Consider the following 25400-nt stretch of genomic DNA (forward strand, 5'->3'; position numbering starts at 1 on the left):
AGATTGTTCCCTCTCCCTTGTAAGGGTGCATTTTGGGGAATCACTTTGTTTTCCTCTCCATTTTCTCTGCAAGTCTGATTGTTTGAGGAGAGCTAAACGTTATGTGTACTATTAAAGAAAAAAAAGTGGGGAAAACCACCCCTTAAATGTAAAGCTGAGTAATTTCAGGAAAGGAATCCAAGGGAATGAGGTTTCTGCCCAAGTATGGGAAAATATCCATCCATCTCCCCACTTAATCAGAAAAATGATCTGCCGAATAATGAGTCATGCTGCCTGTCAGCAAACAGCACTGACCCTAGCCACAGAGCCAGGAATAACAGAGGTGAGAGATGGCAGTAGCTATGACGAAGAAAAGACATGAAGGGAACTGGATTCATGCTGCCAGCAGCTGTTTGGCTCACCTTTGCCCCGTCCTGTGCAATAAAAAATGCACTGGACTGGGCTGTGTTATTGGTGACACTGATCAATACCACTGAGGTTCATCTGTGCATTCTGATAAGTGGGGTCTCCGCAGGGGGCACTCAGAATCAATCACAGCTTTGTGCACAGTCTGGGAATTCTTTTTTACTGAGGAAAGCATATATACAGTAAATTGCATAAAGCACACTGTAAATGTACATTTCAATGAAGCTGTATATGTATATGTGTGTGTGTGTGTGTATACATCTGTGTGTAACCACCACCCAGATCAAAATATAGAACATTCGCAGCACCCCAGAAGGCTTACTTTTGCCCCTTCCATTTGGTATTTACACGCACCAAGTGCTGCAATCAAATGTTTGTGATCAGTGGCATGCTGGTAAATGTTTAACAACCACTTCTGGTGTGTGTAATGGGGTGCCCTGCTTTGTAGCTTTTGCCAATTTTGTGGTATAAATATTCCTGCTATGGCTAATTTCAAGCTACCAACAGTTTAACAACTGGCTCACAAAATTATGAAAACTTAACAATTGGCTCTGGTGAGCCAAGCAGACTGGCTCCAGCACATCACCAGTTGTAACGAAGGATTAAAGAGAGCCAAGTCCACCCAACTACCCAATGCAGGTAGGAGTGGGCTCCCAAATACTCCCAGTTCCAGCCCCCTTAGTGAGGAGAGAAATCGTTCATAGGATTTAAAGTGATCTCCAGCTTCTTTTACGCAGCAGACATCGGTTGTGTCCCTACCTTGTGGCAAGCTCTAAGGTCACAAACATGAGTAAACCATGGTTCTATCCCTCAAGGAGCTTACATAATTTAACACTCGGAAGGAGAGGCAGACGTGTGAAGGCATATGTGCAATAAAGAGTTCTAGGGTCTGTGTAGGAGACTGCATGGGGCTTAATTGAGGGCACCAAGGAGGGCTCATTTCTGCCTTTGAATCAGAAATACATCTCTTATTCCACTTTGCTTTGGGAGGTGTCTTGGGGCCAAGGAAAAGAGCATCAGACTCCTACACGCCTGTTTTGGATCCTGGTTCCACCTCTTCCATGCTGTGTGATCTTGGGCAGGTCACTTAACCTCCCTGAGCCTCAGGTCCCATATCTATAGAATGAGAGTAATTGTAGTACCTACCTTACACAGCTATTGTGAGTATTAAATGAGCTATTTCATGTGTAGCACTTAGCACACATAAGCACTTACTAATTATTAGCTTCAATTAGGAATTATTAGCTTCAATTAAGAATTATTAACAACTAGCTTGGACAAGCTTTGAACCTCTCTAGGACTCATTTTCATCTGTGAGATGGGACTAAAGTGCCAACCTTGTCAGTGTTGTCATGAGAATTAAATTAGATCATGTATGTGAATTGTCTGGCCCAGAGCTGGTTCTCAGCAAATGCTGGTTTTGCCCCTTTCCTGCTTTCTCGCTCCTTTCCAACACACTGGCTTAAGACCTCGCTTGGAAAAAAAAAAAAAAAAAAAAGACCAGTTCTGACATGTTAGGAAATAAATATATCAAGTGAACACATTAACCCTTTTTAAAACCTTTTTATTTTGCAATTTTAGACTCAAGGGAAGTTGCAAAAAAATTTACAAGGTGGATCTGGTGACCCTTTACTCAGTTTTACAATGTTGACATCTTACACAACTGGGAAAGTGATGTTGGTACAATCCGCAGAGCGTATTCAGGTTTCACGTTTTACATGTCATGTACTCTGTATATGAGTGTGTATATCATTTCAAACAATTTTATCACATGTATAGATTTGTATAACCATCACAATTGGGATGCAGAACTTCTAGTAACTGGCCACTGAAGTAAAAAAAATAATAATAATAAGCCAGGCGCGGTGGTTCATGCCTGTAATCCCAGCACTTTGGGAGGCCAAGTTGGGCGGATCACCTGAGGTCAGGAGTTCAAGACCAGCTTGGACAACATGGCGAAACCCCATCTCTACAAAAAAATATAAAAATTAGCTGGGCGTTGTGGCAGGCACCTGTAATCCCAGCTATTCGGGAGGCTGAGGCAGGGAGAATTGCTTGAACCCGGGAGGCGGAGGTTGCAGTGAGCTGAGATCATGCCACTGCACTCCAGCCTGGGCGAAAGAGCGAGACTCAGTCTCAAAAAAAAAATGGTAATAATAATAATGAAAAGGAGATGCAGAACTGTTGCATCACCACAAAGATCTTCCTCATGCTACCTCTTGGTATTTGTACCCATCTACTACCCACTCCCCTCATCAGCTAACCCCTGGTAAGCAAGAACCTATTCTTCATCTATATGACTTTTTTAATTTCAAGAATGTTATGTAGGCCGGGCATGGTGGCTCACACCTGTAATCCTAGCACTTTGAGAGACAAAGGTGGGCAGATCACTTGAGGTCAGGAGTTCGAGACCAGCCTGGCCAACATGGTGAAACCTCATCTCTACTAAAAATACAAAAATTATCCTGGCGTGGTGGTGCTCACCTGTAGTCCCAGCTCCTCGGGAGGCTGAGGCAGGAAAATTGCATGAGCCGGGGTGTCAGACGTTGCAGTGAGCTGAGATCACACCACTGCACTCCAGCCTGGGCGACAGAGCAAGACTCTGCTCTTAAAAATAAATAATAAAATTAATCAATCAGTTGGGCATATTTTGTGGGTCTATTTCTGGATTATCTGTTATGTTCCATTTATCTGTTTATCTGTCTCTCCACCAATACCACACAGTGTTGATGAGTGTAGCTCTATAGTAGGCTTTAGCACTGAGTAATTCCTCCGATTATTCTCCGTTTTCAAGATTGTTTTAGCTGTTTTAGGGCCTAGTGCCTTTCCACGTAAATTTTAGAATGTAGTTGTCTATATCTATAAAAAGAAAAACGTTGTGGGATTTTAATAGGAATTGTATGAAGCCTATAAATCAATTTGGGAAGAATTGACTTTTTTTTTTTTTTTTTTTTGGGAGACAAAGTCTCGGTCTGTCACCAGGCTGGAGTGCAGTGGCGCAATCTTGGCTCACTGCAACCTCTGACTCCCGGGTTCAAGTGATTCTCTTCCATCAGCCTTCCGGGTAGCTGGGGCTACAGGCGCACGCCACCATGCCCAGCTAATTTTTGTATTTTTAGTAGAGACGGGGTTTCACCATGTTGGCCAGGATTGCCTCGCTCTCTTGACCTTGTGATCCACCCACCTTTGGGTCCCAAAGTGCTGGGATTACAGGCGTGAGCCACCGTGCCCAGCCTCTGAATTGACATCTTTACTATGTTGAGTCTTCCAATCCATGAACATAGTATGTCTGTCCTTTATTTAGGCCTTCTTTGATTTATTTCACCAGCATTTAGTCATATTCAGCATAGATATCCTATACAAGTTTTACACATAAGTGTTTTATTTTCTTTGGAACAACTTTAAATGGTATTATGTGTTTTTAATTTGGTTCCCACCTGGTTAGTGCTAATATATAGAAATGCAGTGGTCTTTTCTGTGTTGATCTTTTATAGTGCAACCTTGCTGAACTCATTTATTAGTTCTAAGAGTTTTTGTGTAGATTGCTTGGGATTTTCTATATATATATAATTATGTCATCTGCAAATAGGGACAGTTTTATTCCTTCCTTTCCAATTTGTATGCCTTTTCTTTCTTTTTCTAGCCTATTGCACCAGCTAGAGCTTCCAGTATTATGTTGAATAAGAATGGTGAAAGTAGACATCCTTGTCTTCTTCCTAATTTCAAGGAGTAAACAGTCTTCCACCATTAAGTTTAATGTTAGCTGTAGGGTTTTGTTTTTGTTTTTTGTTTTGTTTTGTTCTTTAATAGATGTTCTTTACCACGTTGAGGAAGTTCCCCCACTCTTCCTAGTTTTCCAAGAGTTTCTATCATGTATGGGTGTTGGATTTTGCCAAATGATTTGCTGAATCCATTGATTGGATTATATGGTTATTCTTCTTTAGCCTGTTGATGTAGTAGATTACATTGATTTTTCAAATATTGGGTAAGCCTTGCATTCTTGGAATAAACCTCCACTAGAGTAAAATACCCACTTGGTCATGGTGTATAATTCTTTTTATATGTTGCTGAATTCTATTTGCTAATGTTTTAAAAACATTTTTGTGCCTATATTCGTGAACTATATTGGCCTGTAGTTTTTTTATTTGTATACCATTTTTGTCCAGTTAGGTATCAGGGTATAATACCTCATAAATTAACTGAGGAGTGTTCCCCCCTTTTCTATTTTCTGTAAGAGACCGTGTAAAATTGGTGTTAATTTTTCTTTAATGTTTGGTAGAATTCTCCAGTGAAAGCACCTGGGCCTGGACATTCTTTTTTGGAAGCTTTTAAAAATTGTAAATTCAGTTTTTGAAATCACTATAAGATTTCACATTCAGATTATTTATTTCTTGATTGAGCTTTGGTAGTTTGTGGTTTTGTGATATTGGTCTATTTCTTCTAAGTTGTTGAATTTATGAGTGTAAAGTTGTTTATAATATCCTTTTAAAGCCTTCAGAATCTGTACTGATAACCCTGTTTCATTCCTGACATTGGTGATTTGTGTCTTCTCTCTTTTTATCTTTGTTATTCTTACTAGACATTTATCAATTTTATCGATTTATTTGAAAATGAACTTTTGTTTCATTGACTTTTCTCGATTGCTTTCTTATTTTCAATTTCATTGATTTCTGCTCTCTTTATTTCCTTTATTCTTCTTACTTTGGGTTTATCTTTCTCTTCTTATTATTATACATTCTTATAGATATGAAGCCTTTCTTCTTTTCTAATGTAAGGATTTAGTGCTATAAATTTTCCCGTCAGCATTGCTTTAAATGCATCCCACAAATTTTGATATTTGTATTTTAATTAATTTTCATCCAATCCAATATATTTTTAAAATTTCCTTTGAGTCTTTCTCTTTGATTCATGGGTTGTTTAGAAATGTGTTGTTTAATTTCCAGGTGTATGGAGATTTTCCTTTTATATTTTAAAAATTGATTTGTAGTTTGATTCTCTATGTCAAGAGAACAGACTCAGTGTGACTTCAAATATTTTTAAGTTTATTGAGATTTTTGCCTGGGTGAATGTTCCATGTGTATTCTGCTCTCGTTGGGTGGAGGGTTCTTTGTATGCCAGTTACATCTCTCGGATTGATTGTGTTGTTGAATTCTTCTTTCTCTTTGATGATTTTCTGTCTAGTATGTCTATCAATTACTGTAAGTGGAGTGTTGAAGAACCCAACTATAATTGTGGATTCATCAATTTGTCCTTTCGGCTCTCTCAGTTTTTGCTTTTTTATTTTTATTTTTTGACATGGAGTTTTGCTCTTGTTGCCCGAGTGAAGTGCGGAAACTTTATCTACCTTTATGCCCTTTTAGCCTCCCTTATTTATAATTATCTTAAATATTTCCTCTACATACATTTAGAACCACATAAGATAGTATTTGCTTCAACCATCAAATATAACTTAGAAAATTCAAGTGGAAAAGAAAAAATCTATTGTATTTACCCATATTTTTGCTTACTGTGTTATTTCTTCCTTCCTGGTATTCCAAGATTCCTTCTTTATTGTTTCATTTATGTTTACAGCAGGGGTCCCCAACCCCCAGGCCATAGATCGATACCAGTCTGTGGCCTGTTTGGAACCAGGCAGCACAGCAGGAGGTGAGCGGCAGGGCAAAGAAGTATTACCACCTGAGCTCCGCCTCCTGTCTGATCAGTGGGGCATTAGATTCTCATAGGAGCATGGACCCTACTGTGAACTGTGCATGCAAGGGATCTAAGCTGCATGCTCCTTATGAGAACCTAACTAATGCCTGATAACCTGAGGTGGAACAGTTTCATCCCAAAACCATCCCCCTGACTCCCATCTGTGGAAAAATTGTCTTCCATGAAACCAGTCCCTGGTGACAGAGGATTTCCTTTAGCCGTGTTTCCAGGGTAGGCCTGGTAACAAGGTTTCTTAATTTTTCCTTCTCTGAGAATTTTTTGATTTCCCCATCATTCCTGAAGGATATTTTCACTGGATATAGGATTCTGGGTTGACAACTCTTTTATTTCAGGATGTGAAAAATGTGTCATTTTTTTCTGGCCTCCATGGTTTCTGATGAGAAATCCACTGTCAGTTGACTTGCTTTTCCACTGTGAGTAATCATTATTTCTCTCTGACTGCTTTCAAAAGTTTTTATTTATTTTTAATAAAGAAAGTTTAATTATGACTTGTCATGAATTTCTTCAGGTTTATCTTACTTGGTTTTACTCAACTTCTTGAACCTGGAGGTTTGTGTCTTTCGCCAAATTTGGGAAGCTTTTAGCCTTTCATTAGTCAAATACTTTTTCAGTCTCATTTTATTTCTCCTCTCCTTCTGAGGCTCTGATGATACAAATCTTAGATCTTTTTTTTTCCATCCCACAGCTCTCTAATGCTTTGCTCATGTTTTCTTTTCAGCCTTTTTTTCTCTCATGTTTATATCATGTAATTTCTGTTTCTCTATCTTGAAGTTCACTGATACTTTCCTCTGTCTTATTCTTTCTGCTGTTGAGCCCATCCACTGAGTTTTTAATTCTGTTATTTTATTTTTCAGTTCTATAATTTCCAGTGTGTTCTTTTTGATATCTTCTATTACTTTGGTGAGCTTTCCTATTTTTATTTTTTTCAAGAGTATTTGTTGAAGCACTTTATGATGAATGGTTTAAAACCTTTGCCCAATAATTCCAACATCTGACATCTTGGTGTTGATATATGTTGACTGTCTTTTCTCATTCATGTTGTGATTTTCCTGGTTCTTGATATGATGAGTGATTTTTAAATTTTTATCCTGGACATTTTGGATATTATGTTAGGAGGCTCTTATTTCAGTCTCCTATTTCAGTAGGCAGTCTGTTTAGGTTTAACATGTAGGATCGGCTGGGCACAGTGGCTCACGCCTGTAATCCCAGCACTTTGGGAGGCTGAGGCAGGCAGATCACAAGGTCAGGAGATCAAGACCATCCTGGCTAACATGGTGAAACTCCGTCTCTACTAAAAATACAAAAAAAAATTAGCCAGGCCTTGGTGGCGGGCGCCTGTAGTCCCAGCTACTTGGGAGGCTGAGGCAGGAGAATGGCATGAACCCGGGAGGTGGAGCTTGCAGTGAGCCGAGATGGCACCACTGCACTCCAGCCTGAGCGACAAAGTGAGACTCTGTCTCAAAAAAAAAGAAAAAAAAACATGTAGGATCTGGCCTACTTTTGTGGGCTGTGGTTCCAATGACAATTTAGTTTTTGGAGTCCTTGCAGTGCTATTCTGGTCTCCTTTGTACATCTGGTGCAGCTGCAGCTCCCTAACTTGGTCCCTACTGATGCTTCACACAGGGGCAGAATGTACTTACCCAGGACTGATGCTGGTAGGTGGGGGTGGAAGATACCAGGCCTGTGAGGGAAGAAAGCTCTTCCCCTGGCCAGGTGCCTGTGAAACTGTCACTTGATTTCTACCAGTGCCCCCAGTGTTGGCAGAAGGTTCTTTCCTAGGCCTCTCACTGAGTTCCTCTAGGTAAGGGATGAGAGATACCATGTTGCAGGGCAGAGGGTGCCTCACCTGGCCAAGTCTCTGGATAGCCTGGTGCCAACAGAGCTCCCATTCTATCTCTGCCAGTGCCACCAGGGAAAGAAAGGCCACCTTCTGTCACTGGGTGGAGGGCTGGGAGACATCAGATCTGGGTTGCCTTCTGCCAGTGAGTGGAGGGTCGAGAAATGTTGATCAATCCCCTTTTTAACACAGAATCCAAAATACCAAAAGCTCAAAGAATCCCTATTTGTTTCGGCAGCACAGGACTCATTTCCAGGTGCAAGGTATGAGAGTGGGGTCTGGGAGTCTGGGACCTAGTCACATTTCTTGTCTTTGGACAAGTCACTTTGCTTATCTAGGCTCAAGTGTCTCTCCTCAGTAGAATAAGTTGCAAGTGGCACCTCCTTCCCACGGTTGTGTAAAGGTTTAAATGAGCTGTAGTCTGAGATGCCGCAATCCCTATGCCCGCTGTGCAGGCCCTTAACAAAGGGGTATGGGTAAAAGGTTGAGGCAGGGCAGCCTGAAACATCTTCTTCTCCACATTTTCAAAATTACAAACTCTTTCAACTCTTTATAAACAGTCAATTATAAACCCTTTCAAACTCTTTATAAACAGTAAAGTAGGGAGAAAATGTCAGATCTTCACATTTTGCCACATTTGCTTCAGATCTTTTCTAAGAAACAGGTCATTATACATCCAGTTGTGAGCTCTGCCCCTACCCTGGCCTAGGGGTAGCCAGTGTCCCAAACTGTCTGTTTCCAATTCCCATGCATGTATTTATATTTTACCACATACATATACATCTATAAACAGTATATAATATTGTTTTGCATGTTTTAAGCTGTATATAAATGGCATCATACTGTGCATACATGTTCTGCAAATTTCTCTTTTTATGCAAATTTAGAGTGTTATGATTGGTCCAAAAGAAGACTGGCCAAGCAATAGAGATTAGACATGATATTCATGTAAAGGCATTTGATATGAGTAGAGAGCAGAAATGTGTGAATAAAGATATATAATATAAGAGATAAAATAGGACATAATGGTATATATAGGAGATAAAGATATCAAGGTATATAACAACATAGGAGATAAGACTAAGTAAGAGAACCGAGAAAGCAGAGAGGGTGATTAGCTGTGAGTAAAAAAAACATACAGAGGCCAAGATACCAGTTTGTAGAAGCAGAAGTGGATTGGCTGCCCAAAGAAGCCTTTAGTTGAAGGACCTTTTCTCCTCTGCTTTCCTTCCCTTCCCTTCCCTTTTCCTTCCCTTCCCTTTTCCTTTCCTTTCCTTTCCTTTCCTTTCCTTTCCTTTCCTTTCCTTTCCTTTCCTTTCCTTTCCTTTCCTTTCCTTTCCTTCCTTGTCTCTCTTTATTTCAATTAGGAAAGGGAAAGTGATCTTGTGCAACACGACTCTTAGGGATAGTTGGGAGGATTAGAGTAGTCTCAACCTGAATTTGCGGCTTGTGTCTGAACTTTCTCTTTTTAACATTATGCTTTTGAGATTTATCCATGTTGATACACGAGTTAAGAGTTTAGTCATTTTAACTGCTGTACACTATTCCATGTAATGGCTGTACCACAATTTATTTAACCATTTTCCAGTTGTTAGACATTTAGGTTTCCTCCAGTTTTTCCCTGTTTATAAACAATGATGCTATCAAATGCCTCTTGAAGCATTTGAGAAAGTCTACAACTTCAAGTTCAGTCAAGTGTAGTGGCGTACACTTCCAATCAATAATCCCGATGATGTGGTGTCTGTAGGAAATCTTGGTAAGATCCATTAACCACAATCTGGCCCATTTTGGTTGGATGGGAGCTCGTTGCACCAGGTCAGCTGCGTCCTGTGTGGAGTTGTGGGTATTGAGGACTCAGCCAGAGACCCCATGATACGTTTAGGACTCATGTGTGCATCTTCTTTACTCATTCTCAATCCCTTGGCCTCATCTCATCTCACTGTGGCCTGTTAAAAGTCCTTTAGTCCCTGTCACTTTCGTGTCCACAGTCTGCAGTACATGACATACCCTTGGTGTCCCTCCCTCTGCCATTCTTCATTTGTTAGCCTGCAGCCCTGTGGCCCCAGGGAAGGGGAAGGGCCTAACATTTATTGAGCTCTACTCTGTACCCCAACACCAAGTTAAGTGCTTTTAGATACCTCGTCTCATTAATGGTCCCAGCCACCCTTCCAAGTAGTTATTATCATTTCCATTATAGAGATGAGGAAACTGCCAACAAAATAGGTTCAGCAAGTGCAACATTCATACCTATGGGATGGGGATTGGTGTGAGGCAGAGTTCAGCTTGGGGCTACAGGCAGCCTTTGATCGAGGAGTTGAGTTTATCTCTCTCTTTGGGGTTTTGTTGACCATCCTGTAACAGGAGACACTCCTGTTAGGGAATGTGCCCTAATGTTCCCTTGACAGGGTAAGCCCAAGGAATCAGCGCTGGATGGGAACACAGATCATATCCATGCTTTGGGATCACAGTTCCACATTTCATTTACCATACCCTCCCACTCTCTCACACACACATACTCTCTTACTAATTCAGACTAACAAACGGCCCTAACACTTATTAACTGTGTGAAATATGTCACTTGACCTAGAGGTACCTTGTTTAATCCTCATTCACACTCTGTAATGAAGTATCGTGATTTCCATTTTTTTCAAGTTTGGACATTGAACCTCAGAGAGGTTAAGTTACTTGCCCTGGATCCCAGAGCTAGGATGTGCTGGAGGCCACATTCTAAACGAGAGTGATGTGGGTGGTCCCTGGAGCACTCCAACCACAAACTGAAGTTCAAGTGTCACTCTCCATGGTCAGATGAGCTTCGTTATTTTATTCCAGGAGCATCCCCTGAGCACGTACAGTGTGCCAGGCTCTGTGCCAAGCACTCAGTGCCAAATGAGATTGACTCCACAGAGCTGTCACTTTGGGGAAATTAGAAATGCTCTGATGCCACCCAACTTGCTTCTGGCCCTCATAAAAGAAAAGTGCTTTATAACTCCCTGTTCATCCCTTGAGTCAGTCATTGTATCACTTACTCAACAAGCATTCGAGTGTTCCCTGTGTAAAGGCCCTGTGCTAGGAGCTGGAGATTCAAAGATGAGGAATGCCCAGCCCCTACCCTTGAGAAACACACAATTTAGAAGCAGAAACAGACATATAAACACATAATTATAATGCAGTGGATAAATGATGACAGAGCGTTGGGCTAGATGTAGTGAGAATTCAGAGGAGGAAGTCCCTAACTTTGCTTGCATGAGTTAAGGGAGGCTTCCAGGGGAAGGGAGGTTTCAGTTGGGTCTTAAAGGATGGATAGATATTTTCTAGGTAGGCTGTAGGATGGCATTGCACACGTAAAGGCGAATATGGAAGTCTGTTTTGGGAACAGTAAGTAGCTGATATAAATCAGGGATCTCAGCTGAAGGCTAAGAGGGCCCAGGAAGTTAACATAAGTGAGTGAAGCAGGTCACATACAAAGATCCACACGAACATTATCAGTGGCCCTCCGTGCTCAGAGTACCATAGGGATGTGTGTGGACCGTGGGAAACTGGAGAGTCTGCACCCTGTCTAAGGGAACAGCTGCTGCTGAGCTCTGCTGCTAGTTGTCATATGGAATTACTGGCCCAGTGTTGCTACATTTTCCAGTTTTACAAGAGATGCCAGAAATCCAGATTTCTAAAATGTAAAATATTGTCGCTTTTCAACATTGACAACGATTTCACATTTGTAAGCTACACCGTCAAAACATGTCTGCCGGCCATTCCTCTGCAGCCTCAGGAGAGTGGAGGGGGCTGGAAAGAAATGGAACTGGGAAGGGAACCAGGGCCAGGCACCCTGCTCTTCTCCTCCGCACACAGTCCAGACCCTGGGTGATGCAGAAGTTCAGCCACCTGACTTTCAAAATCTGCTTTCGAACAGAAGACAGCACAAATAAGGTTTAAGAAATTGGAGAAGAAAACAATCGGGGGAGGGTTTCATGGCATGTCCCTCTTTCCCTTTCTGGGTCCAAATGTTTTATGTATGGCTCATTTACTCATTGGATTCTGGTCCCCAGCTATAAATTCTCTGCAGGCCATGGCTGGGGTGGGATGAAAGCTAAAGGAACATGAGAACGGTGAGGTGAGGTCGTGCGCTCGGGAGCCACCCACGCTGGATGCTGCTAGCCTTCTGTTTTCCCGCAACCCTCAGGTCTGGGCTTCTCTACAAGGTCTGCCAGCCCTGACAGAAACAGCTGCTACAGATCCCAAGTGCTTTCTCTCTGCAAAGCAGGAATACACTGGCCTACAGTGGAGACTGGAAGTGTCTGGAGGCCTTGTCTGGGGACAAGGGCCTTGCAGGCATCATGGATGAAGCCACCCTCTCAGGCCCTGCCCCCGGATGTTCTACTCTTCTATCCCGATCTCTCTCTTCAATCCCTAGTCCCTGTGATTTCAGCAGGAAAATATCTAGAATTGTGTTCAAACCACAGGGTCAGGCAGAGTGAACTTGTTTTTGAGACAAAAACCTGAAGCTCTGCTCTTTGGGCTCTGAGTGAATGTGGCTCTGCAGTGGCCGGTAGCCCGGTGTGCTACCTCTGCGAGAGATTGGCAGTCCCAGTTCACCCCCATCGGGGTCTAGGATGAACCAGTCACCAGCTAAGTTCCTGGCCTCACTGCTTCCTCACGCCCTACCCTGCCTCATGTCCACTTCCTCTCTGAAGACAGGACTCAGTTGTTCTCTGTCTTCTTTGCTTGTGAGTTGGTCCTAGCTCCCCACTCTTTTTCAGGCCAGTAGCTGCCTGGGGTGTAAGGGCTAGACTAGGGTGGTGTGTCCTGGAGCTAGAAGGGGGGTTAGAACTGGACCACACCTAATTGTCAGCAGTAATGGGAGGAGCTTGAGGCAGAGGATTTAAGAGGCAGACTCTTGGGAAGAGGCTGAAAAGCAGAGTGTCTGGCCAAGAAGACAGTCCCTGAGCCAAAAAAAAAAAAAGAAGCTGCAAGGACTTTGTAGAGTAAGCAAGGAGCCTTGGGCCTGGATGGAAGATGTGGGCCTATATTGTGTGCCCGGTGCATTGTAGGTGCTTTGTTGAATAAATAAATGAAGGAAGGAATGAACCAGGTGTAGACATGTAATTTAAGGTTCTCCCACACCCAAGTCAGGTAGCTTTCCTGTTCAGAAGTTTTTGGTTACCCTCTCACTCCCCACACATCTGTTCTGTGCCAGGCCTGGACTAGGTATGTAGGGTGGCGAGGCAAAGAGAGAGGGGAGTGGGACTCAGTCCTGCCGCTGAGGTTCTCACAATTGATGTGGGGAAGATGGGCATGGCCACACACAGCTGCAATGCGCTGTTTCCTGACTTTTGTGAGTCTCAACTCCTGCAGACCTGCTACCTCTTTCTATAGCCAACTTACTACCACTTCCTTTACTACCCTAAAATGAAACTCCTAGAAAATATAACCCATGCACACACATAATTTCACCCTGAAGACACTGCTTGAGGTCTCTGCAAATTGAACTAGGTTAAACTTTGGACATCAGTATCAATCACATGCTAAATGTTATTAATGATATTATTAATATTAATGTATATTGCTTATTGAGAATGTTCTGTGTTGCCAGGTACTTTCTACATATTGTTTTAATCTTTGTACTAACTCCATGAGGTAGACAATGTTACCATCCCCATTTTACACACAAGGAAAGAGAGGTAATGAAAAGTTTCCTTAGGAAATTGCCTGAAGCCACACAGTAAATGGCTGAGCCGGGATTCGACCCCAAGCACTCTAGCCTCAAACCCGTACTCTTTCCATGATACTTTGCTCCCTCAGAAACAGCTTCTTTAGTACAGACCCTTTTCTTAGGGGCTGCCATGCATCAAAATACTCTGAGACCTCCTCTTGGCCGATGTGGTCCCTGTCCCTCTTGAGCCACACATGTTGATTATTCTGGCAAATATTTACCCTCCATTTTACCTGGGTTCTACTTTCCTGAGCCCTTGTTTTTCCCCCTCTCCAGGCAACTGGAAATTCAAGTTTTAGGTAGGCTATTTCTTAGACAGGAGTGGAGATTCTGCAAGTACTAAATAAACTGACCAAGCCACGAGGAAACCGGCTGAGTCCTACGTGAGAACATGAAGGTGTGGGTTTGTTCTGCCAAAATTTATTGGACTCCCCTTTATGTCATACACTCCCTGTGTTATATTGGGGATACAGAAATAAATGAAGCTTGGTCCCTGTCCTGAAAGCTACCAGGCTAGTTGAGAGGACGGTGGGGAGTTATTTTCAGAGGGACATGGCCAGTGCTGTGGTCACGGGAGAGAAGAGGATGGAGCTGAGGAAACACAGGTCAATGTTAAGCCCAGCAGACTAGAACCCAAGGCAGGATTACTGGCACAGTGGGCAAAGCGAGTGCAAATCAGGAACCTAAAGAAGTGGAAGCAGATGTTCAGGGCCAATATGGCTACAGTGGAGGACATTGTGGCTTTTTGGATTCTTGCTTGCTTGGGGCTCACTTGAGACAACCAGATTTAGGGCAGCTGACTGAATCCAGATTCCACCCAATTTTTGGAATTCTTCCCCCTAATCAAGTGGCAGGGAAGGTCCTGCTCCTAAACAAGAACTTACAACCACCTCAGCATGAGCATCAACCAGTATCCTTGTCAGGTGGCCCCCATTCCTCTACATTCCTGGATGGTTTGGGATCCCCCAAACTCTAATGATTACATAAGAAGAGTGGCCCGCTCTCTCCGGTCCATGCCTCCGAGATGACAAAGAAAAGAAGGAACAACAGTCGTGCCAAAAAGGGCCGCGGCCACGTGCAGCCTATTCACTGCACTAACTGTGCCCGATGCGTGCCCAAGGACAAGGCCATTAAGAAATTCGTCATTCGAAACATAGTGGAGGCTGCAGCAGTCAGGGACATTTCTGAAGCGAGCGTCTTCGATGCCTATGTGTTTCCCAAGCTGTATGTGAAGCTACATTACTGTGTGAGTTGTGCAGTTCACAGCAAAGTAGTCAGGAATCGATCTCGTGAAGCCCGCAAGGACCGAACACCCCCGCCCCGATTTAGACCTGCGGGTGCTGCCCCATGTCCCCCACCAAAGCCCATGTAAGGAGCTGAGTTCTTAAAGACTGAAGACAGGCTATTCTCTGGAGAAAAATAAAATGGAAATTGTACTTAAAAAAAAAAAAAAGAGGAGTGGCCCAAGGTAATTTTCTAACTGATGTGGCGCCGGCTGCATAGCATGCTAGAAGCCCCCACGTGGAGCTATCTGGCCATCAGGGTCCAAGCTGACACTGGGAAGAGGAGCAGGAGACAACTAAGACCCAGCAGCCTTCCCAGCATCTAGCACACATAACAGCCCAAGTCAGGGCATGAGAAGCAGTCTGAATACAATGTCAAGAGTCACAGGGGTGTGGGAAATACTCAAGGCAGGTCTGCTACAGATGACTGTACTTGGGGAGTGCAGGGGAGCAGGGTGAAATAGCAGTCCTGGGCATACAATGGGAGGGATTAGCAGAGTCCCAGCAATGAGGGAAGGAGGGGCTGGCAGGAGCCAGACAGACCAGCGTGGCTCCCCAGCTGTCAGCTGAGGCTCAGGACTAGGTGCCAGGTCCCTTGTGGTGGGGTTGCTGGAGAAACCAAGGATGTTGGCCCGACACACAGTGGCCAGTCAGGAAAACCAGCCCCTCGTGGCAGGGGTGGAGGGGTGGTGGGAGGTGGGAGGCCCCCATGGCCTCTGTGGCTCAGCTTGCTTCCAGGCTCAGAGGCATCACCCAGGGCAGCATACACTATTTGCAGTCCCCCTCTTATACCACTTTCTGAGGAGGGAACCCCCCAGTCCCCGGTCAGACTGGATTCACTCTGATTCCAGAGCAGGGCCAGTTGAGCAGGAAGAAGGGCTTTGACCTTCCCTGCTTACAGAGACAGGCCTGGGCCAGGCAGAGACTGACATATAAATAGCTTTTTATTCACTCAGAGCTTTAAGATGACCATGTGTGCCTTTTCGTATTGTGTACAGACCGCATACCTATGGCCCGCACAATTTGCATTTGTGCAGGGATATGGCAACAGTAAAAGTCTGCCAAACTGCTTTCATTTTTCTGATATGACTGAGAACTTCTCAGTGCCAAGGGCCCAAATGGGAACTCCCCCAGTTTTCTTAAGCCCCCTTCATAGACAGGTATAAACACCTAAACAGAGCTGCAGACAACCCCCACTCCCTCACCCCCATTCAGGGAGACAGTATCATGTTCATGGCCAATGAAAATCAAGACTGTCTCATGGAAACAGAGGGGCTCACCCGCATTGGTCCTGGGATGTTGCTAAGCACTTTCATTGGTCTGTTTCCCCGAATTCCCTAGGTCCTGCATTTCTAACCTTTTAAGGTTTGGAGTTTCTTTGCTCCTAGGCCGGCCCACAACCTCGTCTGATAGGTAAAGGACAGAATCTCTTAGACAACACCAGACAACCTGTCTTCCCAGAAAAGTACTAAATGGCACTAGACTCTAAAATTCATCCCTACAATTCTAAGAGCCATAAGGCAGCTCCATATACTGAGTAGAGGCATTGACCAGGCCAAGGGCTGCAAGTGGCAGACAGCTTGTGCTTCCCAGTTCCTGCATCTTTAAAACAAAGAGAAAAATACTCCTTGTACCTCCTGAGGGCTGATATGAGAGCAAACTAACTAATCAGTGATCACGATGCACTTTGCCAATATAAAAGTGAGCCGGCAGTGCTCATTATCGCTAAGGAATCTAGCCCATTTCCTCCTCTTCCTGTGGTTACTAATGCAGAGGGCTTATTAAAGTTGAGAGTCTGGTGGTGCTGATAAATGGGCCATGCCATCTGGATTCTGGCTCCCAAGTCCTAGACTGAGGATTATGCTCTCTTCCCTGGGGACATTTCAAGGACGGACACTGCAGAGAAAGGTTTCAGGGATCACCTTTGCCATGTGTTTCTTGTTCTCGGTGTCTTTACATTGCTGGCAAAGCACCTTTTGCTGGCCCAGAGCAAGATTCAGATGGAGCAGATAAATGAGTTGCCGCTGTGCTGCACTGGGCTGGTTTCTCTTGTAAGTCTTTTTTCATTTAAGCCCCCAAACAACATTATTAATTTGGTATTGTTATTAGTAACAACAGAGTTGTGCAGATGGAAAGACTGAGATTCAGAGAGGTTAAGTGACATCTCCAAAGTCACAAAGCTAATAAGTGGCAGAGCCGGAATTAAAACTTAGGTTTGTTTAACTCAAAATGCACTGTGATGAGCACACACAATAGCTGTCATTCACCTTGAAGGTGGTGAAGTTAAAACATAGTTGCACCCTTATTTCCCCTCCCAGCACCCCCACCCCCGGCCACAACATACACATCTCACTTCATCATCCTCTTCAGCCACCATCCTGAAACCATACCTAGAAGCCTAGTGCCCTCAGCTTTCCCCAAAGGGTCTCCACACTCATGCTCTCCTTACCTGTGTTTGAGTTTTTATTTCTCAGTGGTTGTTGTGGCAAGGAGGCAAGGGAAAAGGGAGCTAGTACCTATTGTGTTTCCCAGTTTTGCAGATTTTGCTCAGTAAACTGTTCCACGGAGGCCATCGACATTGGAGGCTGACTTACTATGTTCCCATTCTCAGGGACTTTGTCTTCTCACAGGGAGCAATGGCTATGGCCCAGGAATGAAGCTTTCCAATAGTGGAAGTTTAGGCAACAGCCACTGGGTGACAGAGAAGACACTCTGGAATCTTTCTCTTGCTCCCCCAAATCCTATCTGCCTATACTGAGACTGGTCCTGACTGTGAAATTTTTAGCTCAATAGTTGTCTCCCTAAATTGGGTTCCAGGGAGTCCATATGCAAGTGTTTCCTGATGAGAACCATCAGGAGATTTCTCCCAAACATTGTGAGGCCCAGAGTGCTGGGCTGGGTATAGAGAAGGGTGACTTCATGCTATGGTACAGCATTGTGCCAAGGCCAGCTCCTAGGGCTAGCAGCCTTTGAGACTGCCCAGTCAGTTCAGATCAGTGGAGCAAGTCTAAATAGGGCAAAGAGGAGGCAAGATGGGAAGCCAAGAGTGTCAGGAGGTAAGGGTTGCCAACTCCACTAAGCAGAGGGATGTACTCTGAGGGCTCCAGGAGCCAGCCAGGCAGTGGCCAGAAGCCTTCTTGGTAGGGCCTCCATCCTGAGACAAACCTTGGTTCCACAGATAGCTAACCCAGACCTGTCTGTCCACACTGGTTCAGTGCCATTAAGAGTTCACTGACCTTAACTGTGCCTTTCACGCTCATGATAATAATAATAATAATAATAATAATAAAGCAACATTTTGAGTGCCTACTATATGGCAGGCATTACACTAAACATTTATTGGATTAACTCACTCAGTCCTCACAATAACCCCATAAGGTAGATACTGTTTTCTCCCCCTAATAAAGATGAGGAAGCTTTTTCCTAATTCTCCTATGCATCCGAGGAGGCATGGAGAGATTAAGTGAGGTTCCCACACTTGGGTTCAAGGAAAAGGTGGTTATTAGGAAGGAATGGGAGCCAGAGTGCGTGTGGGTGGGGGTAGCCTTTAGAAAAGTTGAAGGACATGTTGTCACGAAGGGGAAGATGCAGATAACTTTGTTGTTTGGGGAAAAGTGACAGAGCTCCTGTCCAACGGCCACCACTTTCTCGGAATTCAAGAGGCTGCATTCTCCTGCTTGAGAAAAGGTGACATAATGCCACTGGGGTCCTGAGGAGAGTGCTGATGCTCTATCCCCACTGTTTGCATGTGTCCCAGCCCAGCAGACTCAAAAACTCTCTCTGGGATGCTGGAGTTGGGGTTAGAGGGCATTTCTCCTCCATGGTGACAGGAGAAATGTTGTCAATATTTCCTGTAGGCAACACCAGGGCGGGGCAGCAGCTTGTTTCTGGCTTCAGGCTTCTTGGACTTTACTCGACCTGTTTCAGGAAGGTAGAAAAGCGTGTGCCTCCCTGTCTGAAGCAGTTGAAATGTTCCTGATTAGAACACAGAGTCTTTGCACACAGAATAATATTCAAGGCCAGGCACAGTGGCTCATGCCTGTAATGTCAGCTACTCAGGAGGCTGAGACAGGAGGATTTCTAGAGGCCAGGAGTTCAAAGTTATAGTGAGTTATGCTTGTCCCTGTCTGTAAAAATGAGGAAGAAGGAGGAGAAGAAGAAGAAGAAGAAGAAGAAGAAGAAGAAGAAGAAGAAGAAGAAGAAGAAGAAGAAGAAGAAGAAGAAGAGGAAGAGGAAGAAGAAGAGGAGCAGGAGGAGGAGGAGGAGGGGAGGAGGAGGGGAGGAGGAGGAGGAGGGGAGGAGGAGGAGGAAGGGAGGAGGAGGAGGAGGAGGAAGGGAGGAGGAGGAGGAGGAGGAAGGGAGGAGGAGGAGGAGGATTCAAAATTCACCTGAGAACTGGTTGCTGTCTGTTGGCTTCTTGCCAGGGAAGGCCCTGCTGTGATCCAGGGCAAAGTGGACTGGCAGGGGCTATGAAGCAGGGATGGCAGCCAGAGTGATAGCAGAGTGCTCCCAGCAGGTGGCGAGGGGCTGCAGAATGATGAGAGACTAGAAAGAACCTGGTGGCCCAGAATGTAGATCTGGGGGCCAGGGCCTCGGTGTTTGGTTCTGCAGGTTGTGCCCTGCGCAAGCTCACCCAAGTGAGTGGGGACAATCCAATAGCCAAGACCTATATCCTGGGGCCACTTTTTCCTAATTCTCTCAAAGGCATTGCAGCTCTCCAAGCTGTACATCTAGCAGGAGGAGGCACCTTATGAATTCGCAGTGCCCGGAGTGGGTGAGACTCCCCCCAATTCCCTTCTTTATTCTCTCTGGTGTCCATTTTGCTTCCCCAAACCCCCTCATACCTGTTCCTACTCGTGAGATTTTCATGTTTTAGGGGCATGTCTTGCCTAAGCCTCCTGACTCTTTATTCTTCCTGGAGCCTCACTCCTCTATAACTCCATCACCCTTTTACTGCCAGTGTCTCAATCCAGGCCCCCGGTTCTTACCTCAGGCAATGATAGAAATTCTCTAGAAAACATTGTGAGTGCCTGCTTTGGCACACCTGAAATCTGGTCACTTAAGCAATCAAGATGAGGGAGAGCTGGGAACGCTCAAGGATCCTCCCATCCACCTCGTGTCACTCACTGTTCCCTTTCACTTACACATGTTTACTGAGCATCTAGTATGTATCAAACACTGTTCAAGGCTTTGGTGACACAACAATTCACAAAACAAGCATAAATAAATCCTCTAGCTACAACTAGCTTCTAGTTATAGTTATAGTTCTGGTTTTGGTAGGTTATGTTCCCTTCGATTTCACCATTCTTCTCTCTTGGTCTGATGCCCTGAAAACCCTCCTCCTCTCTCTCCCTCCAGAAGGCCTCGTGGTACTTAGACACCCTGCAGGGATGAACTGTTTCTCACATGGGGAACATATGTGTAAATTTTGCTCTCCAAGTGCCTTTGCATCCGGGTCTGGCAAGAGTTCCGAATCATTGTTCTCCACCTTGGATCCACTTTCGTGTACTATTTATTGTTTTTTTGACTGACAGCCAGCAAAGGCGGGTAGGGGCAAGGGTGGCAATGAACCCAGGCTCTGAAATATAGCATTTATTAGGAGCTGTGGGGTCATTTTTCCTGTTATTTTTCTTGATTGTGGCTGTGTTGTCCTTCAGTAAGTGTCCGTAGGCTTCTATTTGCTAGATGAGGTAGTGGCCGGCTCTGTCTCTTTCATTCCTCCCCTTTTTTCCTTTTTTCTTTTTTGCTTAAAAAACACTAAGGAAAAATGTCAGAAGATAATGTAGCAAATGCCTATGATAAACATGCATATGAACCACCCAAAATGAGCAAATGTTAACATTTGCGTCATGTTTGCCAGCAACTTTTTCTAGTAAAAGAAAACATTGCAGGCCAGGCCTGGTGGCTCATGCCTATAATCCCAGCAATTTGGGAGCCCGAGGTGAGTGGATCACTTGAGGTGAGGAGTTTGAAACCAGCCTGGCCAATATAGCGAAAACCTGTCTCTACTAAAATACAAAAGTTAGGTGTGGTGTCACACGCCTGTAATCCCAGCTACTCAGGAGGCTGAGGCAAGAGAATTGCTTGAACCCAGGAGGCAGAGATTGCAGTGAGCTGAGGTCGTGTCACTCTACTCCAGCCTGGGTGACAGAGCAAGACTCCGTCTATCAAAAAAAAACAAAACAAAAACCAAACCAAACCAAAACCACGTTACAGATGCCACCGAAGTCCCTGCATTCTCCTCCTCAGTCCTATTTTTTATTGTCTGGGCTGTGATGCAAATCCAGGCTATGTTTATGCATCCATAAATGGTATGTACTATTTGGTTTTGCACTTTTAAAATTTGTCATAAGTGCTATTATACTACATGAAGTAACTCTAAAATGTGCTTTCTTCACTCAGTGTTATGTTTTTTGGTATCTGTCCCTTTTACACCCATAGATGTAGTTTGTTCATGTTAACTGCTATATAGTATACCATCAGATGAATAATAAAATTGATTTCTTAATCCACTACTGATAGACACTTAGATTATTTCTATTTTTTACCATTACCAACTATGTTACAATGAACATTCTTGTAGATATTTCCCCATGCATGTATAGAAATTTTCAGTTGTATGTACCTAGAAAGAAGTCAAATTGCTGGGTTGAGGGGTATCTGTAGATATTGCAAAATCGTTCTTTCAGATGGCTATACCGATGTACAGTTCTGCCAGAAATATCTGAGAGAACCTGTTTCTCTACAGCCCCATCAACATTTCACCCTAGGCCCTCCCACTCTGTTCTCACAGTGACCGAGTTTCCTAGACACTGTCATACCACGTGATCATCTCCTATCCACCCCTCCTTCCTCTTGCTTCTCCTACCTCACTGCCAGATCAACCCTATTTAAGGTTTCCTTCTCCACAACATGTTCCCGATCTACTCCTCTGGCCGGAATTTAAGGCCCTCCACAGATGGATCCAGGCAACCTTTCCAACATCATCTCCTGCTGCCTGCCCTCAGCACACACTCAGGAAGTCTTTGGTTCCTCCAGATTCTTCCACTTGCGGGTCTCTCTCCAACATGTCCCCACCTGTTGCCTGCACACCTCTGATCATGCCACCATTCTCTACACCTAGTCTCAGTGTTCACTTCCACCTAGGAAAACCTCATTCATTTCTTACAACTTGCCTCAATGACAGCTTTCTTGGAAGCCTCTCCAGATAACTCCAGGCAGAGTCCCCCTCTCGGCTCCCACTGTACTTTATATAGCATTTATTTCTCTATTATAGTATTTATCCCAGCAGCTTATACAAATCAGACATAAAGCCTCTTGACTCTTGCTTGGAAAGTAAGTGTAACCAAAATGGATCTCGTTTTCCTTTGTTGCTTAGAATTCCTTCAACAAACTAAACAAATGTGTATTACATACCTACTCTGCACTAGGTGCTGAGTGGTGGCTGAGCCAGATGAGGCTCCTGGCTTTGTGGCACTTCCAATGTGATGGGGTGAAGGGTGACATGCGTGGTTATCATCCTCTGAGAAAGTTGCCCTCCTCAGTCCTCTGAGGCACACCTGTCTGACTGGATGCTCAATTCCTAGTTTCTGTCCCCAGTGCCTGGCCCCAACTAGGGGCCTCAGGGCGAGCTTGCTTGCATGGCAGGTCGGGCATTAAAAGTCTTGGACAGTTGAAGGAGGAGAACCATGTTTCAGATAAGTCACAGAGGTGCCAAGAGGCCAGGAGCCTGTGACCTTCAGGCCAACTGCCCTGGGAGTTGCCTGGGAGGCCACATGATTTCTGGAACAAGGCAAAGGGTCTCAACTGAAAGAGATGGGCTTGGGGATGAGGGAGGAGATGGAGTAAGGACCTGGCTACATTCGAGTCCTCCCCATTCCTTCCTCTTCCAGTCCAGCTTCCCCCATGTCCCTCTCATTCCTCTAGGAGCACACGACACTCTCGCCTGGTCTATCCAACTTAGGCTGACCACCCTGGTGGTTTTTAAATGAGTCATCTTCCTGTGTTTGGGAAGGGAAGACCCCCTCCAGGTTGCAAATGAAAAGGGTAGGTGGGGGCCTCTCCTGAGCCATCCCTCTCTCCACCCCTTTCTTCACCGTCCGCTCCCCCCAGCCCCTCTGTAGACACTCTCTGGCCAAGCTGCTAACAGAAAAGGAGGATTTTCTGTGTTACTAATATGTTAACGGTGCAGCTGTGACTCAGCCCTCATGCCCTCTGTAGAAGGAGGCTTGATTTCCATTTGCAAAAGGCAATAGGGATCTGGTGAGAGTCTTTCCTGTGTGGAAACATTTCCTGCTCTTGCCCAGTCGGATTGGCACCTTATTTAAACAGCCATAACAATACGTCCTAAATTGGGTAAGGGAAATGGAAAACAATGTTGAGAAGAACATAATGACCAGAATTGAATGTGAGCCTTGCCTCATTAGGATTTGAGTGCAGCAAACCAGGAATTAGGAGCCTTCTCTCTGGTCTCATCAGCTGCTTCACCCCGCGCACCCCAGGCTTCTCAGCCATTTCTTCTGAGAAGTTAGGGGGCCCATCCTCTCACTGGATTCTTGCGACAGTCGCCTGACCAGTTTGCCTGTCTCCATTCTCTCCCCCTCCAAACTTCTCCATTCTGGGGACAGGACGCTCCGTAACTCCTTATGACCTCTGGCACAGTTTCCTAGAACTGTGTAAACTCCACCACACTAATTGAAATGCCTTCAAGAGGTACAGATGAACTTTTCTTTTTACTTGAATGCTTGCATATTTATTTTTCTATATATGAGAGAAAAGTATAACCAGCATACCTGTGAAATCCATGATTTCACAGAGATATTATTGCTGAGAATGAGGCTGAAGTTCAGAATCGTAGACTGGCAGAACAGAAAAGGGCCCGAGGGATCATCTCGCCATGCACACATCTTTGCCTTCAGTTCCAATTCTTGTATGCTCTCTGACTACATCTCTGCGTACTGACCTCCTACCCAACCTTCAAAGCCCATCTCAAAAGCTGCTTCTTTCATAAGTTACATGTTGTCTCTCCCAATAGACTGGGCACTGTTTGTAATACGCTCCTCATTTTGGGGTCCACTCCTCCACCCCCATCTCATTCCCAGCACATAATTGGCCTCAAGCAATGTTTGTGGAAGAAATTAATACTCCTACCATCTACAGCAACACAGAATAAGTCTGCTTCTCCTTCCCAGAACCTGAGCTTGGGATAGACACTCACAGCGGGCCCCTGGTGGGGTCTCAAAGAGAGTGGGTGAGTTCCTTGAAGGCTGCTTGGAACCAGGGACTCCACCTAAGGACTTGGCCATCATGAAGAGAACCTCACAACTCTTCAACAAGGCCTCACTGAACACCTGCTTACTCTGGGCCAGCTCTGCTGTAGGTGCCAGGGATACTCCATAGCCCTCTCTTCCAAGGAGATGCTGCAACACTTTCTCTGCCATACTCCTCTGTCTACACTGTGTGGGTGGGAAGTAGAGCCTTCCTGCTTGCATATGTCAATGACAGGTTCCAGTACTATTTTGACAGATTGTTCCAAAATGATTGCTTTTTGATTGGTGCAGTAAGCTTTAGGAAACCCCCCAATCCCCACTCCCATCTCTCCAGTGCAATAAGCAGAACATTTTCAAACTCTTTCTTCCCTGGGCCACTTTAGCAGTTGTCTGAGCTGATCCGCATTCTGTCATTCTTAATAGCTTCCCTTTCAGAGAATGACATGCTCTTCTGGACTCTTTCTCTCTCTTCTGAAATAGAGTTGGTTTTTTCTTGATTAGAAAGGTAAAATATGTGTGTCTGTTTACTTATTGGTAAAGAGTTTGTTACTTAAAGCTCTTTATATAGTAAAGATATTAACCCTTTTCTGTCCTATGCTGCAAATATCTCTTTCTTTCCCAATTTACTATTTTCTCTTTGATTTTTGGTTTGTTGTGCTAACATTTTTTTAAATGATGCTGCCAAATATGTTGACATTTTCCTATGTGATTTTAATGCTTAGAAAGTCTTGCCTCCTCCCAGACCAAATACTCATCTATATTCTCCCTAAGTGGCGAGGATGACATTCATCGACCTCACTCCATTTGATTTCTTTTGGGCTCCCCTTTTCTAGCCTCCAAGATGCCCCTCCCCCTGCAGTTAGCACAATTTTTCTTCAGTTGAGGCACAAAGCAGTCATTAGGCTGGAGCTTTAAATATGCTAATGAGATCACCCTTTCCCCCCCGTCACTCTTTCAGCCCCTTTGTAAAAGGACAGCTTGGGGTGGATCCCTTTGCCTGTTGTCCCGTCTCCCGCTTCCTAACCCCCTTCTTTAGCAAGGGGGGAGAGAAAGAGAAAAAGGAAAGTGCTAACTAACTTCAAGTAGTGGAGGCTACCTAGATGTCACTCCATTTCCAGTGTACACTTTTCACCTCTCCTCAGCAACTACATTTTCAGTTAGGTCCGAATCCAGAGCTCCCAGTTAAT

At 44.5% G+C, this 25400-nt stretch overlaps 2 protein-coding genes across 3 annotated transcripts in view; both read left to right on the forward strand.

The window, feature by feature from the left end:
• The window catches only part of NHSL2 (NHS like 2), a 242904-nt gene that overhangs the window by 119443 nt on the left and 98061 nt on the right, over positions 1 to 25400 (forward strand). The gene's annotated exons all lie outside the window — the stretch shown is intronic.
• On the forward strand, positions 12087 to 15114 carry LOC101144988 (small ribosomal subunit protein eS26-like). The gene has a single exon (XM_019019547.2). The coding sequence runs from the start codon at positions 14686 to 14688 to the stop codon at positions 15031 to 15033; it is 348 nt and encodes a 115-aa protein (XP_018875092.2). The 5' UTR covers positions 12087 to 14685; the 3' UTR covers positions 15034 to 15114.

This window comes from Gorilla gorilla, chromosome X, assembly GCF_029281585.2.
Source record: "Gorilla gorilla gorilla isolate KB3781 chromosome X, NHGRI_mGorGor1-v2.1_pri, whole genome shotgun sequence".
Lineage (NCBI taxonomy): Eukaryota > Metazoa > Chordata > Mammalia > Primates > Hominidae > Gorilla > Gorilla gorilla.